The 19,361-nt window shown below is 41.6% G+C and overlaps 1 protein-coding gene across 1 annotated transcript in view; it reads left to right on the top strand.

Annotated features, from left to right (window-relative positions):
* Positions 1-10,714, top strand: part of bcas2 (BCAS2 pre-mRNA processing factor) — a 36,606-nt gene extending 25,892 nt beyond the window's left edge. The window contains exons 6-7 of the mRNA XM_048552845.2: positions 1,614-1,694; positions 10,204-10,714. Of these exons, the coding sequence (XP_048408802.1) occupies positions 1,614-1,694; positions 10,204-10,330 (208 nt within the window). The 3' untranslated portion in view covers positions 10,331-10,714. The remainder of the gene's footprint in view (positions 1-1,613; positions 1,695-10,203) is intronic.
* The last annotated feature ends 8,647 nt before the right edge of the window (positions 10,715-19,361 follow it).

Here is a 19,361-nt window from a genome sequence, read left to right as displayed (position 1 = left end):
ACAAGTCTACTACTGTTGTAGGTAGGGCATTCCACACCCTTAGAGTCGAAAAACTACCACTGACTTCTGTCCTATACCTATCACCCCTCAATTTAAAGCTGTGTTCCCTCGTGATCGCCTTCACCATCCAAGGAAAAAGGCTCTCGCTGTCCATACTATCTAATCCTCTGATCATCTTGTATGTCTCTATTAATTCGCCTCTTAACCTTCTTTTCTCTAACGAAAACAGCCTCAAGTCCTTCACCCTTTCCTCAAGACTTTTCCTCCATACCGGGCAACATCCTGGTACATCTCCTCTGCACCCTTTCCAATGCTTCCACATCCTTCCTTTAATGCGGCGATCAGAACTGTACGCAATACTCCAAGTGTGGCCGCTCCAGAGTTTTGTCCAGCTGCAACATGACCTCATGGCTCCAAAACTCAATCCCTCTACCAGTAAAACCTAATACACCGTACGCCTTCTGAACAACCCTATCAATCTGGGTGGAAACTTTCGGGGATCTATGCACATGGACACTGACATCTCTCTGCTCATCGACACTACCAAGAATATTACCATTAGCCCAGTACTCTGTATTCCTATTACTCCTTCCAAAGTGAATCACCTCACACTTTTCCGCAGTAAACTCCATTTGCCACCTCTCAGCCCAGCTCTGCAGCTAATCTATGTCCCACTAACCTGCAACATCCTTCCACACTATCCATAACTCCACCGACTTTAGTGTCATCCACAAATTTACTGACCCATCCTTCTACACCCCTATCCAGGTCATTTATAAAAGTAACAAACAGCAGTGGCCCCAAAACAGATCCTTGCAGTACACCGCTAGTAACTGAACTCCAGGATGAACATTTCCGATCAACCACCACCTTCTGTCGTCTTACAGCAAGCCAATTTCTGATCCAAACCGCTAAATCACCCTCAATCCCATGCCTCCATATTTTCTGCACACTGGCTTGATTTCAGATTGTTGCTAAGGAGAGGGATAAAATTAGAATGGGAAATGGATATTGGAGTGGGAATTACAAACAACACCTTCAGTCTTCTAATGGTTAATGGGAGGAAATGTCTGCTCCTCAACATTTGATGGTGGCTGAGCAATCCATTAACCTAGCAGCTCAGATGTGTTGGCAGTTTCCCAGAAGTTTGTGTTGCAAGGAGCAGTTCTTTTGTGGTTAATTAATACAAATTGAATATCTGCATGGGGATATGTATTAACTTAATGGCTAAGGGGAAGACAATTAAAATGGTAATGTTGATGTAAAGCTTTTATTCCTTCACCTTTGTACATGATTTTTCTCTCCTCCTGTACTGAAGGTAGCAGTCGTGAGTGTGAAGTATCTAATCTGGTCTCCAGTATCTCATCTATGTGACCATTGTTTGGATTTGAACATAACTGCTGAGGGTCAGTAGATTGGTCATGGAGCTGTCACAGATTGGACCCAACCTGTCCTTGCCCCTGATGTGCAGTTTCTAGTGGGTGTCCTGAATGGTGATCAGGCATGAAAGCCCTCTTTGATTCTACCTTCTTTCCCTGAGGAACATGATTTTTATTTTGTTACAAACTTCATGATTATGGATACATCTCATATATAATTCTATTTTGATTCAGGAAACAGATTCAAGACCTGAACTGGCTGAGGAAAAATGACCAGCTCGCTGCTGGCAGTAAACTACGTGAAATGGAATCCAAGTAAGTAGATAACATTGGATTAGAGAACAGGTGTAATTGTTCAAAGAACAACGTGGGGTGAAATTGCTAGCTGAGTGATCCCTTTAATATTTGAGCAGAAGTTTATTTGTTTCTCAGTTCACACCTGACCAACCAATAACAGCATAAATTGTAGACTTGCTCGCTGAGCCAGCGTGTTTGATTGAAGACATTTTGTCACCCTGCTAGGTAACATTGTCACCCCGCCTCCAGTGAAGCATTGGTGTTCTGTCCCACTTCTTATTTATATGCCTCATTTGCTGAGGCTTTTGGTATCACTTCTGGTTTTTTTTTGGTAGTTTGTTTGTCGGGTCCAGTTCAATGTCTTTGTTGATGGAGTTCCAGTTGAAATGCCAGGCCTCCAGGAATTCCCTGATATGTCGCTGTTCAGCTTGTGAGATTATGGATGTGTTGTCCCAGTTGAATTTGTATCCTTCATTGTCCGTGTGTGTTGAGACCAGTAAGAATTGTTTGTGTCTCTCGGTGACTATTTGGTGTTTGTGTATCCTTTTATGGTCAGTTTTCTTCCAATTTGGCCTATAGTGTTTCTCACAATCCTTGCATGGTATTTTATATATTACGTTTTATTGTTTGTGGGTATTCTCACTTGTCTCGATACACACAGACAAAAGGAGGACATGAATTCAACTGAGACAATACATCCATGATAGCAAGGTTTAACAGAGACATGCCAGGGAATTCCTACAGGCCTGGCATTCCAACTGCTGTACAAACCACTGAAAAACAGAACTGGAAGTGATGCCAACTACCCAGCAAACTTATAAATAACAAGTGGGACAGAATACCAATGCTTCACCAGAGGTGCACTGATTATGTTACCTAGCAGGGTGATGCAATGTGTGCAATCAAACCACTGGCTTGGCGAGCAAGTCTACAGCCTCAACCACAACCTGAGCTATAAATCTTCTCAAAAAACTTTCAACAGCATAAATTTCATCCTTCTCCAGATTTGTTGATGACTAAGATAGCCTAGTAACAAAAGTCACACAGTTTCAAATAGCCAGTGGATGTTGAGGCCCTGACAGTGGTGAGGATTTTTGCACAGTAACTTGTTTTATTAAATCTGAAAATTGTTCTATTCAGATGTGTCACTTCAAATTTCCCTCCTATGGAAACAGTCTAGAGTAAATGGCCTACTTCTGCTGCTAAATCTTCTAGACAGAGGGAGAAGTTTTTTTTTCTACACCATGAATATATTGACCTTGCAAGGACTTAAAAAAAAATTGAGTGACAAATAATTCAAAGTAACAATGAAAGGATAATGGGATACATACGGGGGGAAGAAGTAAAAGAAATTACAAGGCAGTAAGAGTGAGAAAGTAGATCTAACTAGATAGCTCTTTCAAAGAAATGGCACCAGCTTTATAACCTTATCCTGTGCTGTATCATCCTATAATCTATTCATTGAAAACTAATAGATAATTATTATTAATAGATATTAAAACTAATAGTGGGCGGCACGGTGGTTCAGTGGTTAGCACTGCAGCCTCAGCGCCAGGGACCCAGGTTCGATTCCAGCCTCGGGAGACTGTCTGTGCGGAGTTTGCACGTTCTCCCCGTGTCTGCATGGGTTTCATGCCTTATAGGCTGTAATAATGAGATGTACACTCTGGTGAGCAAATGTCAACAGGCTTTAGACCAGACCTGCATGACGTGAAAACCAGGAAACCCATAAACCACCCTGCTGGGAGATGAGATGCCAAATGGATCCTTGTGCCCATAACTACTTGGCAGAATAAAAATCTCTGTGGCCATTAGAAACTGAGACAAAGGTGCTTGTTTATCAAAGACTGGGGTGCTGGTGAGACAAAGGTCACTTGGGTTTACTGGGGATGGCAATAAGGTCGTAAGGAATGATGCAGAATTCACAGGCACCAGTGTCATTGGTCACTCCTTGTCTTAGCAGTCTGTTGCAATAGTTTGCATGATATGTTTTCTCAGCATTTGTTTTCCCTTTTCTTTCAACTATGAATTCCCTGTTTCTCACATTCGTATGTTGACCATCAATTGGGAGGAATTTATATCAATATCCGTGGAAGTCATGACCTTTGATTTTGGGGCTGGAGGCCAAGATGAGGAGTTTGGTGATTGGGGTTCAGTTGAGGAAATCAGATCGCAAAAAGACAAAACAATAGCCGACATTGCTTTCAATTTAGTCTGAACACCAACCCAGATCCTAAAGTCTTCCAGTAGTGTGGGTTCAAATGCAAGGGAAGCCCTATGATCCAAATTAAGGCAATATCAGTATCCTAGCTGGCTCAAAACAAGTCTTGAAACTTTTTGCAGGGGGCAGCTACACGAGGGAAAATATGGTAAAATAGTTAACCTGGTCATTGTGTATCGCCTAGTAACCAGCTACATCTCTCTTTGGGGCAAATGTCGAAGCATTTCATTTTGTTTAGGCAAGTGGGAGTGTGAGGAGCCGAAAGCATCCACAGTGCTGAATCCACGGTAAAGAAATACCAAATGGCAGCTCCAGCAATCAGCCAAGTGCCCCACTTGAGGCTGCAGCTAATCGGCCAATTCAACTACCATACAGGAGAAGCTAAATATCTTCTTGGAGATCAGAGCAAAATAGGATTTTATTTCCAGTGATGGTGAGGAGAGGAGACTTTGCCCTGTCGTGTTAGTTTATGCCCTCTCCTGGCTGCAGGAGGGAGAGAGGACGCAATGGAGTGTTTTGATGGAGTCCTGCTATCACAGTCAAATTATTGCTCTAAGATTTAACTCCTTCAAGATCACTATAGTCCAAGAGTTGTGGCTGTAATGGTGTGAGGCCGCACTGTGTAGTACGCCCAGAAACTTTGTCTGGGTGAGACTGGAAAGTGATCCTCACAGCCCCAGCCTTACTCCAGTTTCTCCTTTCCCATGTGGATATGAGGGTGGACGGTGGCTCAGTGGTTAGCACTGCTGCCTCACGCACCAGGGACCCGGGTTCAATCCCACCCTTGGCCAACTGTCTGTGCGGAGTTTGCACATTCTCCCCGTGTCTGCATGGGTTTCCTCCGGGTGCTCCGGTTTCCTCCCACAGTCCAAAGATGTGCAGGCTAGGTGGATTGGCCATGCTAAATTGCCCGTGGTGTTCAGGGGTGTGTGGGTTATAGGGGAGAAGGGCCTGGGTGGGATGCTGCAAGGGGCGGTGTGAACTTGTTGGGCCAAAGGGCCTGTTTCCACACTGTAGGGAATCTAATCTAAAAGTGAGATAAATTCTGATTAGCGGAGCCATTGATTTTACTCAGGGCCTTCCAGGGGTAGGTGCTGTGTACCTCTGTAGGCCCCAAAGACACAACTTCCAGCAGTCCTGTTTGAGAACCTGTGATATGGCAAATGCAGGTCTTGTTGTTTATCAATACAAATGAAGAGTGGCCTCCATTTTGGCCATCTGACAAAATTAAAAGTGAAATATTCCAGGAAATGGTGATCAAAGTAATCCTGTAGGTTGAACAGTTCACAAACAGAAAGATTTGTAAGGATCATTGTCAGTGATAAGTTTAACAATGAAGCTAAAATATCTTGTTGCCATTGTTAGAGTAACAAAGCTTGGCAAGAAAATAGTTCAAGCACTACGTCTGATTGTGTTAATGATGGAAATATATTAAGACACATTGTAATCAATGGCATTTAGGAAAAATCTGAATCCTTAAGGACGAGGCACTTACAAGCACACATAAATTAGATGGTTCAATCACCCAGTGTGGAATAGTAACTCTGCACCTGTACTGTCTGTAAACATATAACCCAAGGCCCATCTGCGTGATGTGATGCACTTGTACAGTTGCTGTAAATTGACAGACTCCAGTACACAGAATGACTGACCTGAGTTCAAAGCCATGGGAAATTAAATGCAAACAAACCAGGTGGATATCAAAGTGAAAAGCTGGAGGATTGGGAAGGAATTGGAGGGAGAAAGGAAGGAAAATAACTGTCTATGCTACAGAATAGATAATATGCTTCTGGTTGCTTTAATGTTGTACTTAGAAAAGGTTGAGGCTGTTTCTAATCTGTGAACTTTGCACATGTGACTATGACTTGGCACTGTATCTTCTTGACAGTTTGGCCAATTTTGTCAATGTCACATTTAAATTACACAAGAACTAAATGTCAGAAGCTGTGCAGTTTTCACAAAACATTGTAGTAGCTTTAATTTCTCGCTAGGTCTGAGTTTGCTGCCCACTTGAACGTTACTTTCACCATCTCTTAATTATGCTGAATATCATTAGTTTTCTAGACACCCACGGGTGCCACCTGTCACTGGCAATATTTTAATTCTAGGAGTACAAGTCATTTCTAATTTCAAGACACTGCAAAGTGATTCCAAAGGTCTAATTGTATGCTGGATGCAGATGTCTGATAAACTTCAACTTTATAATTCACAGTTTTATCACTTTAAACTGGTCCACTGACCTATATGAAATTATTGGGAAATGAATCTCAAACTACTTTGAAAACAATGAAAAGCTGTACTGCACCGAAGAAACAGGTCTCTATCTCTACTGAGCAAAGCGCTGGCAAACTTTCCTGGTTTGTAGGGACAGGGAATAAACTTGTACATTTAAGATTCTGATGAAAGGTCACAGACCTGAAACTTAAACTCTGTTTTTACCTGACCTGCAAAGCATTTCCTGCATTTTTTGTAGTTTTAGGGTGTCAGGTCAACAGCCCGACAGGTTACCATTTCCAAGCCATCTTGCAAGAAGTTGGTGAACAGTAGCACCTCATAGTAATGATACATGAAGGGCATAATGAGGGGACAGGAGGACTCAGCATGGATCTTGTGATAGCACGTTCACAATGAATACTGATCCTGACAACTCTATGGAGGTGGCCCCTCAATCATAGTTATGTTGTGTTATTATATACTTGGGAGATTAGGAGACCATTCAACCCATTGATCCTGCTATACATTCAGCATGATCATGGCTGATCTTTGGCTTCAACGATATTTTCCTTTCCTCATTCCCAGGTTCAATGATTCCCTAAGATGTGAAGAATCTCTTTTACCTGAATTTTAAATAATCTCAGTCATAGGCTGTCCACAAATTTTCTTTTTGCCATGGAATGTGTGTGTTACTGACAGAGCCAGAATTTGTTGTCTGTCCTCAGTTGCTCCTGAATTTTAAGGCAGTTGCATTGCAGAGGGCTTGGAGTCACATGGAGTCTGACGTGGTGAGGATTGCAGATTTCCTTCCCTAAAGGACATTAGTGAACCAAGTGGTAACACAGTGTGGAGCTGGAGGAACACAACAGGCCAGGCAGCATCAGGGGAGCAGGAAAGCTGACGTTTTGGGTCAGGACCCTTTTTCAGAAATAGAGGAGGGGGAATGGAGCTCTGAAATAAATAGAGAGGAGGGGTATAGCGCTGGGGAAGGTAAGTGGGATGGTGATAGGTGAGTGCAGGTTGGCAGTGGTGGGGATTGGGTAGTGAGGTGGGAGTGGCAGATAGGTGGGAGAGAAGATGGACAGGTTGTGTCAGGTCAAGGAGGCGGGGATGAGAGGGAGGGTTGGTCATGGGATGAGGCTGGGGTTGGGGAGATTTTAAAGCTGTTGAATTCCATGTTTAGGCCATCGGGCTGTAGGCTCCTGAGGCAGAATATGAGGTGAGCTGGCAGTTGGAGATAAAGAGGTCGAGGGAGGGTAGGTGTCCTTGGGGTGGTGTCAGGAGGATGGGGTGTGTTGGTGGCAGGAGAAGGGGTCTGTCGAGGGTGGGTTAGACTCAGAGCTAAAATAAAAATGGGTGCAGAGGTGCCGATTTTAAAAAAAAAAAAAGTGCAACATCCAAACGTGAAAGGAATTTATTGATGCCCGGGCACAGGGAAATGAAGGTGAGTCTTTTGCTGAGGTTTGGTCCAGTTCCGTAGGCACGTACTGAGAAAGCAGATGGTACATCTGTATCCCTCTTCCCTTCCTATTCATCTATTCGTCCAGGTGCTTCTTAAATGCTGCTCTTGTGCCTGCTTCCACCACCTCCTCTGGCAGTGCGTTCCAGGCACTCACCACCCTTTGTGTGAAAAACTTGCCTCGCACATCTCTTAAACTTCCCCCTTGCATCTTGAACCTAGTAATTGACCGCTCCACCCTGAGAAGAAGCCCCGTACTTTCCACTCTATCCATGCCATTCACAATCTTATAAACTTCTATTAGGTTGTCCCTCAACCTCCTGTGTTCCAGTGGAAACAAACCCAGTCTAGCCAATCTTTCTTCATGGCTAAAATCCCCCATACCAGGCAACATCCTTGGAAACTTTTTTCTGTACCCTCTCCAAAGCATCCACATCCTTCTGGTAGTGTGGTGAACAGAACTGTACGCAGTATTCCAAGTGTGGCCTAACTAAAGCTCTATTAAGCTGCAGCATAACTTGTCGATCCTTGTATTCAGTGCTCCTTCCGATGAAGGCAAGCATGCCATAAGCCTTTTTTACTACCTTATCTACCTGTGCTGTCACCTTCAGTTTTCTGTGGACCTGCACACCCAGATCCCCCTGCGTTTCAATACTCCTAAGAGTTCTGCCATTCACTGTATAATTTCTGACTGTACTTGACCTTCCAAAATGCAATACCTCACATTTGTCTGGATAAAACTCCATCTCCTATTTTTCTGCCCATGCCACTAACTGATTTATATCCTGCTGTATCTTCTGACTATCCTCCTCACTCTCCGCAACTCCACCAATCTTTGGGTATTTGTTGTGTTTTGAATTATCTACCCCACAGGAATATAGGCATTCAGTTCTTGAGTATATTCAAGGCGAAGATCACTAAACCTTTGGACTCTAAGGGTGCTATAATCTCCACAGACCAATAATTTTTTTAGCGTATGAATTTTCTAGTGAATGAAATAACCAAAGATTAAAAGTGCATGTTTTAAGACTTTACAAGTAAAGTAAAATGAACATAGATCAAGCACTACTTGACAAGCAGGTAGTACACTCAATTAAAGAAAGTGACTTTTTCATGAATTAACCAAGGAGCACAATTGAGATATGTCTTAGATTGTTTCTGTTGTGTATTTGATCTCTAACAGGTGTGGAGCATCACAAAAGTCCACAGTTACTCCTGGCTGGCCAGCTAGCTCATTTCACCCTAACGTTAGGCTGAACTACCCATTATCCTTTGAAAGTCATTTCACTCAGCTAGTATCTTTTAGGGTGAACTTGCACCGGCGAGGCCCATCTCGGTTAAGCCATGCTTCTTCAGCTTCTAGGAGTCTTGTTTGTTCAGAAAGTGAACTCTCTAGAACCCTAGATAACAAAGTGTGGAGATGATGAACACAGCAGGCCAAGCAGTATCTCAGGAGCACAAAAGCTGATGTTTCGGGCCTAGACCCTTCTTCAGAGAGGAGGATGGGGAGAGGGTTCTGAAATAAATAGGGAGAGAGGGGTAGGCAGACCGAAGATGGATAGAGGAGAGTATAGGTGGGGAGGTGATAGGTCAGTCCGGGGAGGACGGACAGGTCAAGGAGGTGGGATGAGGTTGGTAGGTGGGAAATGGAGGTGTGGCTTGAGGTGGGAGGAGGGGATAGGTGAGAGGAAGAGCAGGTTAGGGAGGCGGGGACAAGCTGGGCTGGTTTTGGGATGCAGTGGGCGAGGGGGAGATTTTGAAGCTTGTGAAGTCCACATTGATATCATTGGGCTGCAGGGTTCCCAAGCGGAATATGAGTTGCTGTTCCTGCAACCTTCGGATGACACCATTGTGGCACTGCAGGAGGCCCATGATGGACATGTTGTCTAAGGAATGGGAGGGGGAGTTAAAATGGTTTGCGACTGGGAGGTGCAGTGTTTTATTGTGAACCGAGCAGAGGAGAACCCTGTTTGGTAGCTAACTTTGATAACGATAGTTGCTTTCCTTCTTCACAGGGCAGGAATTGCTTTTATTTCCCTCTTTCTCATAAAGTAGCTGCCGCTTTACTGAGCGTTCATGTGTCACGCTGTGAGAATTGTCATTTGATGTCCGTTGGTTTCTGTTTGTCTTGAGATTCAACCCATGTCACTCGGATCTCTAGAATTTGTAATTATTCATTCAGTTAAAGAGCACTGTTTTAATCACAACTGTCTTGTAAACTCTAACATTCATAATGGGTCGTTTTGAGATGTAGGGAAAAAGTGATGAGTTAGTAGATCATCTATGTTATTAAGAGATTGGGTACCAGGGAGGATCCACATAATCTACTTTTTCCTATTTCTTATGTCCTTTTAACTGCTACCAATCCTTGAGTATATACTTGTGAAAATTAATTGAATTTTATAATTTTGGTTTTACACATGCTGAGAAAGAATTGATTCAGAAAAGGGTCAGATTTGAATGTGATGACCAGGGGACATGTCGCAGCTTAGTGCAATGTGCTGATGGTCCCTTTCTGAGCAGTATAATTTGATCTTTTTGTAAGATAGTAAATCTTGAATGTAACAAAAACAAAGAATATCATTTCAGCCACTTAGACAATTAACAATGCCCTTCATTTTGTGTCATTTCAGCTGGGTCACATTAGTTAGTAAGAACTACGAGATCGAGAGAGCAATCGTCCAGCTCGAGAGTGAAATAAACAAGATGAAACAAGCACAAGGGGATGAAAACAAAGAAAATATTCGGCAGGACTTCTGAGGGTGGAGAAGAAACTACCTACTTCCATTTTGTCTTGAAAGTGGACACTCCTGTTTTTAAACTAGTTACAATGACCATGCAGGCAGGATTTTCTGTTTAAGAAAATATGGTGTTGTATTTAATGTATTCTTTGTATTGAGTAGACCAATATTCTGTAATGCCTAGTGGTCCAGACAGGTTTTTATTTGGACTACTGCCTTTCCCTCCTACATTCACACACTGTCCAGTATTAGGTACATTTAGCAACAAGAGATCAAATATCAATTGAGATTTTCACACCAATCTAGTTCTCAGGATTATTTAATTATTTGATGGAAAGTCTTAATCAGGTTTATATTACATTTTTATAGTGGCATATTTACAAATAAAATTGAGTTAAATGTACATGTTGCTTGTGAATTCATTAGATTAAGTGGCTGCATTTTTTTTCAAGCATTTGTTCTGGGTAGGTTACCTATCCCTCTGGGAAAAGCCTTGAGTGTGCTTTGATCAAAGTGCTTTCAGAGTCTGCACCACACACCTCTCCTCGAGCATCATCAGTTGTCTCAGTAAGGATTGCCTTTTTCCCACAAGCACATCAAGAACCACCACTCCACCCTAAAATGCTTACTGAAGGACTGGAGTCCTTGATTCGGGGATCACAATGTGTATGGGCTAGATATAAATCTAGCTAGCCAGGCATGTTGACAGTCCAGAAGTATGCTCTCTCTGTTTGAGGTGGCCAATTCCATATTGATGAGCCCATAAACTAATACAACTGGGTCAACTCAGTAAATGTCGGGTAGTTGTCAATCTTGAAAAGCTGTTTATCACTTTGACCGAATTGGAATTGCATCATGGTCTCTTCTGTGACATTCTGTCCTATAGTGAGCTGAGATAAGCTTTCTGCATTGAGTAAACGGACACTTGACAAGTTAGATCTCTTGGGACCATCTGAGCATTCTTGCCTTGAAGTAGAAGCATTAGATCAGGATAATTTGCCACCACTGTGCTTTGGAGACTTTCTTACCAGATTATTAATAGTCAGGATAATTTTTCCCAATGGACTGAGCTGTTTTATTACTTAAGCTAAAATGACAGTTTGTTCTAGCCGTATTGCATGCTTTGTAAATGGCTAAAACTTTGTGAACCCTACTTGATTCACTTGAACTATTTCCATCAGCTCATAGTTTTTCTTTAATTGCCCCTAAGAAAATTGTATTCGGGTAATGTGATTGTCAGGTATCTGGCATTCGTTGTAGCATTACTAACACTTCATTTCAGATTGGAGAACACTGCAGCTCTACTTAAAATGCATGAAAATATTGATCTGGCAACAACTTTTAAATTGAAACACTAAGGAAAGCAAAGCAACACCAATGTTGAAAAGAACAGCAGAGCCTTTATTTTTGTGATTCAGTATCCCAAATAGCTTTCCAGCCAATGACGTACTAACATGCATTTATATAGCATGGCGTGGAGCTGGAGGAACACAAGCCAAGCAGTATCAGAGGAGCAGGCAAGCTGACGTTTCGGGTCGGGACTCTTCTTCGAAAATGGTGAACAGTGTGGAGCTGGAGGAACGCTATTTCTGAAGAAGGGTCCCGACCCGAAACGTCAGCGTTCCTGCTCCTCTAATGCCGCCTGTCCTGCTGTGTTCCTCCAGCTCCATTACTGTGTTATTCAGACACAGCAGCGGCAGTTCTTGCTTTATAAATGCATCAGAGATAGTATCTTCAACCTAGCAAAACATTCCAAGTTCTTCGTGGGAATGGACAACAAAAAAAAGACTGGCATCGAAACAGAAGACCAATAGCTTGGAAAAATAGATTTTAATGAGCATCTTAAAAAAGAGCATTGAGGGTCAGAAAACTAATGGGGAAATAAACAAAAACAAAGTTGCTGGAAAAGCTCAGCAGATCTGGCAGCATCTGTGGAGGAGAAAACAGTTAGCGTTTCGGGTCTGGCGATCCTTCCTCAGAACTGTAATGGGGAGATATCCAGACATTAAGGGCACGACAGCTGACCAAACAACTATCAATTGTGGAGTGGTTTAAATTAGTGACACACACAAATCATGTTTGGAGGAGCTCACAGTTATTGGGTTGGCAGAAAGTTGGTACTAACTCTGCATATCCTTTGGGCTGCTCACTTGGGAAATCTCCCCATCTGCACTAACTGATAGCTGTTCTCCAATTTTCACCCTCCATTATACCTGCCTCTGCCACAATCTAGGAGGAAGACTGCCCATGATAGGGCAACAGAGTCAGGCTGGATGGTGTGCTGCCTGTTGTTTAGTTACCCACCCTGCGTAAGGAGAGAATCCTGACTTTTGACATGCCTGAGCAAGTCTTGATTGGTATCAGAAGCTGCCCTTGACTTATTGTCTTGGGGTCCCCTGAATGAGGCTAAGCCCCTTGACTTGATTAGGGTCATCTGACAACTATGCAAGCTTCCTGGCTTTGTGTCTGTGCTAATCAGCACAGCAAGGCAGCAGTACTATGAGCCTGGTATATCTGGCTAAGGGAGCAAAGTGGAAAAAGCAAAGCAAGGCAATTCACAATAGAGATTGCTGTAAGCTTTCATGTAGGCTTAGAGTGAGTGAGTACCAGGAAAACAAACTATGGATATCCAGCCTTGTCCAGTCCATGATTCATGTGTGACCCTGACTGCACAGTACTCTTGCTGCAGCATTACAATGATTGTTGCTGATACGTTCTGCAAATGAATGTCACATGCCCCATTAAGGTTCTTTGAATTTGGTATATGTCAGATTCAAGTGTCTGGATGCAGGTTGCATATACCTGGTGCCCATGGAGTGTTCCCTGACATATTGATGCTAGTGTCCAGCATGGTCATTATTTGGAGTGACCAGCCTCTCTGGTTTCCATGTTTTGGTTTCCCAAAGTGTAGCTTGCTCTTTTGGAATATTAATGAGGTTGAGTTAGCCTGTCAACAAGGACCTTAACAAGTATTCATTGATGTCAACTGTCAACACACTGCTCCCCAGTGAGAGCCTTGTTATGTTGTTCGTTAAAAGTGGAAAAGATTATCTTGACGCTTCTCACTTGTCACCTGATGCAACCATGCGTCTCACCATAGCCCATGTCGCTCAGATCCCAAGAAGATTTCATCTTTGTTGTTTATAACAGCCCTTTTGCCATTCCAGTCCACAATCAAAAATATAGAAAAAGTAAAAAAAAATGGCCTTTTTAGTTTTGTAACCTTGTAAATCTTAAAATGAAAATTAAAAAAAAAACAAGTTCCAAGAATTGTACAAACCCCAACAGGTCATGTTGAAATCATCAACTTCTTGTGGCTTTGCTGTGTAATTGGTTGCACAGTGTTGCTTGTAGTCAGAGCCTCTGCAAGCTCCTTCCATACTGAGACGTTAATCATTTTAGATGCTCTGCATTTATTGTTATCAATAAGCTGTTGACCCTTCACTTATACCTCATTGAGAAGTATGTTGATGTCTCATTCACTACAGTTGTGACACCTGAACAGTAGGGTTTATGTAGCACCTTTGATACTTTGCAACTTTCAAAGGAACCTCACAGGACCATTACATTATGGCACTAAGCCACATGTGGAGATGTCACTCTCAATGTTTAAACGCTCAGTCAAAGAGATAGGTTTTAGAACGACCGAGAAGGAGGACACCAAGGCAGAGACTGAGAGGTGTATGGAGGTAGTTGACAATATTTGAGGACTAGATAACTGAAGGTGCACCCACCAATGGTTGGCTGATTAAAATTGGAACCATATGTGTAAGGCCAGAATTGGAAGAACGTAGATACCATTGAAGATTATGAGATTGGAGGAAATTGTGAACACAGTGGTGAGAGGCTGTCAAGGGATTTGAAAATAAGATTGAGAATGTAAAGATCAAGTTGTTGCTTTACATGAAGACAGTTTAGGCCATCGAGCACTGTAGTGATGGGGGAATAGAACTTGCTCTGTTAACACACTGGCACCAGAGGTTTGGATGACCTTGAGTTTATGGAGGGTAGAATATAGATGAATTGCCTGGAATTTATTGGAACAACTGTGTCTGGAGGTAACAAAGGCATGGACAAGGATTTCAGCAGCACGGGCTGAAAAAGGATAAAGTCAATTGTAATTACAGAAGTGAAAATGAGTGATCTTTGTGACAGCATGAATATGAGTTTGGAAACACATCTCAGGATCAAATGTGACACAGATTGTGAACAGACTATTAATCTCAGTCTGTTGTCAGGGAAAAGGATGGAGTCAGTAGACAGCAGACTGTGAGAATGGGGACCGTAAACTGTGGTGTCTGTCTTTCCAAAATTTAATTGGAGGAAATTTCTGTTCCTTAATCACTGGACTTCAGAAAAGTGGTCTGGTAATAGAAACAATCTGCGAATTTTTAGTGAGTTATTGGGTATGCATAGCCATTTTCTTTGCTGTAAGCAAGTTAGAAAAGGCAGATATATTGAAAATCAGCTGTTTCGCTTAGCTTTGTGATCAGAAATAGTGGGAACTGCAGATGCTGGAGAATCCAAGATAAAAAAGTGTGAAGCTGGATGAACACAGCAGGCCCAGCAGCATCTCTGATGAAGGGTCTAGGCCCGAAACATCAGCTTTTGTGCTCCTGAGATGCTACTTGGCCTGCTGTGTTCATCCAGCTTCACACTTTGTTATCTTGTTTTGCTTAGCTTGTCTTTTTAAAATGTCCTACACACTTTCTTGTATATTTTAATATTTTAAAAAGCTTTTAATGGTTTATATAAATGTTTCAAAGATTGCTAGTGCTACATTTACACAAGTTTTAAAAAATATTTAAATATATTTAAAAACTGATAAAAGTTCTAAGTTTATAAATGTTTCAGAAATGTTCAAAAATATTTAAAATGTTATCAAAGGTTTTTTTTTAAGAAAAGCTTTGGTCATCTACCATTCTACTTCCTTTGTGGATCACTGTATGATTCTGACAATGCTTTTGTGAAGTAGCTTAGACATAAGTATTATTCAGCCCATTTGACAAAACAAATCTCATCATCTTAATGGCAAAGACTGGTTTGAAGGATGAATATACTCTGGAGCACTGGAATGATGCTTGAGTTACATTTTGATATCCACAAGGACGGGCAGCTTGGCAGCTGCCCCGAAACGGATGAGTTTCAACTTGTCCGCTGTCTGCAATCCTACTTGGGATTTATCTAACTGGATTTATCTACTCCACCATCACAGATAAGTTCCTAATTTCCTTGAGGAATAGCTTCTAAACTGGAAGTATATGTAAGTAAATGTGATTACTTACCTAATATGTCTTCTGCATTTGCTGGAGCACTTATATTTCACTGGTATGTCATTAATAGTAATACTATTAGAATGATGCAAATTAATAGCACTGGTAATGGAGGAATTTGCACTTTGTAAGACCCTTATGGAAATCTAAACATCTGCCTGATTTATCTCTTAAACCACAAGAATTTACAATAAAGTGAAGGAAACCTTTTAAGATTTGGCATCATACAAGGATAATCCTTTACTTGGCTTATAAAATGAAACTAGTAATATGTTTCCTGTCTTTTTTATTTGGGAATTTTTAGAGTTATTAGTATGGACCACATTAAAATGCTACTTTTATGTTCAAGATTATGCTCAAAGTTAAATTTAAAGGGCAACCATGTTCTGAGATGCAGACTAGAATTCAAATGAGATATCTTTCCAGATTGCTTGATGCAATGGAGGCTTGCTAACAGTGCATGAGGGACTGGAATATTCTCTATTTACAAACAGCATAATGCAATGTCCTCATTGGGATGGGAGTGCCATGGAAATGGAATTGAATGTGGACAGCAGTGGTGGGCTGCTTTCAGATAAATCAGCTGCTTAACTGGCCAGTCCCTGATCAAGGATGGAGTCACGGATCAAACAACTGGCTCTATGTGCAAGTATGGAACAGGGTAACATGTGACTCTGACCTGTTTAATGAGAGCTGGGAAAGACACGAGAACCAACAAGGCAAACTAGAGCCAGTGAAAGAAAGCAGTCTTATTTTATACTCAGGAATTGGGGTAATCTGGTGCTTTGTGCTATTTCCTTTTTAGCAAGAATGGTGTAATTCACTACAACTATTACCATTGTTCATTCAGTTGACAATTGTAAAATAGACTAGGTTGCTGATTCATGTTCAGTCTCATCTCGCTGAAGCATTATTTAATCCATGTTTTTAAATATTGGAGCAACTCACCGGAGTATCCAGCTTCCATAACGAGAGGTTTCCATTGTTACTCGGTTAGATTATCATGTAACTAGATATTGAGACCTAAAATGTAACCTAGAGCATGATTGTGGAGTCCACTTTTTTGAGAGAGACCTGTGGGTCTCAATGCCCAAGGAATCTTAAAATAGTGTCAGACCAGGCCTTCAGGAAGCTAGTGTAAGTTGTAGATGGATGGCCACGCCCACTGTCTTCTCTGTAAACAGTGATGGAATTATCACAATTTCAGTGCATGAATTTAATCAGCGCTTGGCAGGAATAGTGAAATAGGATACTCATTTTCTCTCAACAGTACAGTTCAGATTGATTGATTTATGTATTTATCTATCTATTAACCTGTTTTCTAATCAACCTGCTTAGTGATGTTATTACATCCCTCTGAAACAGGTGGGATTCAGATTCATTTTTAATGTTCCTGAATATTTGTTTCAGCTGTCTGAACCCAAATTGACCATATAATGACACTGCATTGCTGAGTATGTTTTTAGTAAAGTACTTCACATTGCCACTTAACCTCAAACTTATCTGTTGGACAATGGCCCATATTATCTGATCTGACTGATTAGTCTTGTTTGAGTCTTGGGAGGCAGTGGTATTGTGGTAATATCACTAGACTCAATCCAGATCCCCAGGTTAATGTTATGGTGCATGGGGTCGAAGCTCATTATGACAAATGGTGACATTTGAATTCAGTAAAAATTGGGAATAAAGAAACTGTCCCTATTGATTGTTGTAAAAACCCATCTAGTTCACTATGTCCTTAAGGGAAGATATCTGCTGTCCTGATCTCATCTGGAGTACATTAGACAGCAAACCCATAGATATTTGGTTGTCCATACAAATCTGAGGTGATGCTTTTTGAAAGGTCAAGTAAAGGTGGAATTTACACATTGAGTGGCAGAACCCTTAGGAATATTGATATGCAGAGGGATCTGAGAGTGCAGGTCTACAGATCACTGAAGGTGGCAGCTCAGGTAGATAAGCTAGTAAAAAAAGGCTTATGGCATGCTTATCTTCATTGGAAGGGGCAATTTATAGTGCAGCTTTATAGGACTTTAGCTAGGCCACACTTGGAATGTTGCGTACAGTTCTGGTTATCACAATAGAGAAGGATGTGGATGCTTTGGAGGGGGTACAGAAAAGGTTTACCAGGATGAGGTTGTTGACTTGCTTGCTAAATTGGCTTGTTCTCGTTCAGATGTTTAGTCACCATGCTGGGTGACAACATCAGTGGAGCCTCCAGTGAAGCGATGTTGTTCCACTCCGCTTGGAATTTATACTGTCTTATCCGTTATGGTGAGTTGTGTCATTTCCAGTCTTGATCTGTATGGGTTTGTATAGGGGGTCCAATTCCACAGATTTATTGATTGCATGGTTCTCCACCCATAATGCAATTAACAAACAGTAGAATTGGACCCCGCATACAAACCCATACAGATCAAAACAGGAAATGACACAACTCACCATAACGGACCAGACAGTATAAATTCCGAGCGGAGTAGAATAACATCGCTTCATCAGAGGCTCCACTGGTGATGTCACCTAACATGGTGATAAAATGCCTGACCAAAAACAAGCCAGTTTGGCAAGCAAGTCAACAACCTCACCCACAACCGGAGCTATAGATCTTTCCCAAAGCTTTAAAGGTTTACCAGGACGATTTTAGTTACGAATAAAGGTTGGATTGACTGGGTTTGTTTTCACTGGAACACAGGAGGTTGAGAGCTGACCCGATAGAAGTTTGTGAGATTGTGAATGGCTTGGATAGAGTGGAAAGTACGAGGCTTTTTCCTCAGGGTGGAGGGGTCAAATACAAGAGATCCCGGTTCAAGGTACAGCAGAAGGGAAGTTTAACAGAGATGTGTGAGACAGGTTTTTCAAACAAAGAGTGGCGAGGGCCTGGAACTTGCAGCCTAAGGAGATTACAGAAGCAGATATAATAACAGCATTCAAAAGAAGCACCTGGATGAATACATAAACGGGAAGGGAATAAAGGGATGTGAATCCTATAAGTGAAGTGAATTTTAGCCTGGAAGGGCAAATGTATCTGCACAGGCTGGAAAAGCTGAAGGGTCTGTTCATGTGCTGTATTATTCTTCTGTTCTTTGACTCTTAACTGTCCTCTGGGCAATTAGGGATGGGCATCAAATGATGGTCCAGCCAGAGATGTCCAAATCATGTAGGCAAATAAAACAAATTGGAATGATGAGCAACTCCTACTTTAGGAGCATAAATTTAACGACCGATACAAGAATGAAGTTACAATTTGGACCTCAATTACTTCTTTACCAAAGAGCAAATAAAATATGGCCTTAGCACTTTTGGTACCTGTACAGAAGTGCATTTAGCAAAGTTTTTCTCAAAATTGGAGCCTGATAATTTGAACACTGAAAGTCTGGACCAATTGTTAACATTCAGGGATAAAATTTATCAAAAATACTTATTAACTGCTTATAAGGCGTGGTCAGATTTTGACAGATTTAGAATGGCTGAGGATAGTACAATGCAAAAACACTTAATGGAATTTGCAAATTGTTGGCAAGACTGCAAAAATTTAATCTGAAAATTCCCCAATATGTGCTGGTCTTTTAAATTTTTGGACTGTATCTGTAAAGTATGGACAGACTTTTGGTTTTAGGGAGATAAGCTGAATAAATGTCAAAAGCACCAGAAAGATTCCTAGGAAAGCATTCCTTCCCAGCAGCACTGTAACATAAAAGTCATATGACAAAACATAGAGGATATAATATTAACAAAATGGTAAGATAGTCTAGACAGAAGTTACATGTGACAGTATGA

The sequence above is a fragment of the Stegostoma tigrinum genome, chromosome 21, assembly GCF_030684315.1.
Source record: "Stegostoma tigrinum isolate sSteTig4 chromosome 21, sSteTig4.hap1, whole genome shotgun sequence".
In the NCBI taxonomy this organism is placed as follows: domain Eukaryota; kingdom Metazoa; phylum Chordata; class Chondrichthyes; order Orectolobiformes; family Stegostomatidae; genus Stegostoma; species Stegostoma tigrinum.
This window is presented reverse-complemented; position numbering and strand designations above follow the sequence as displayed.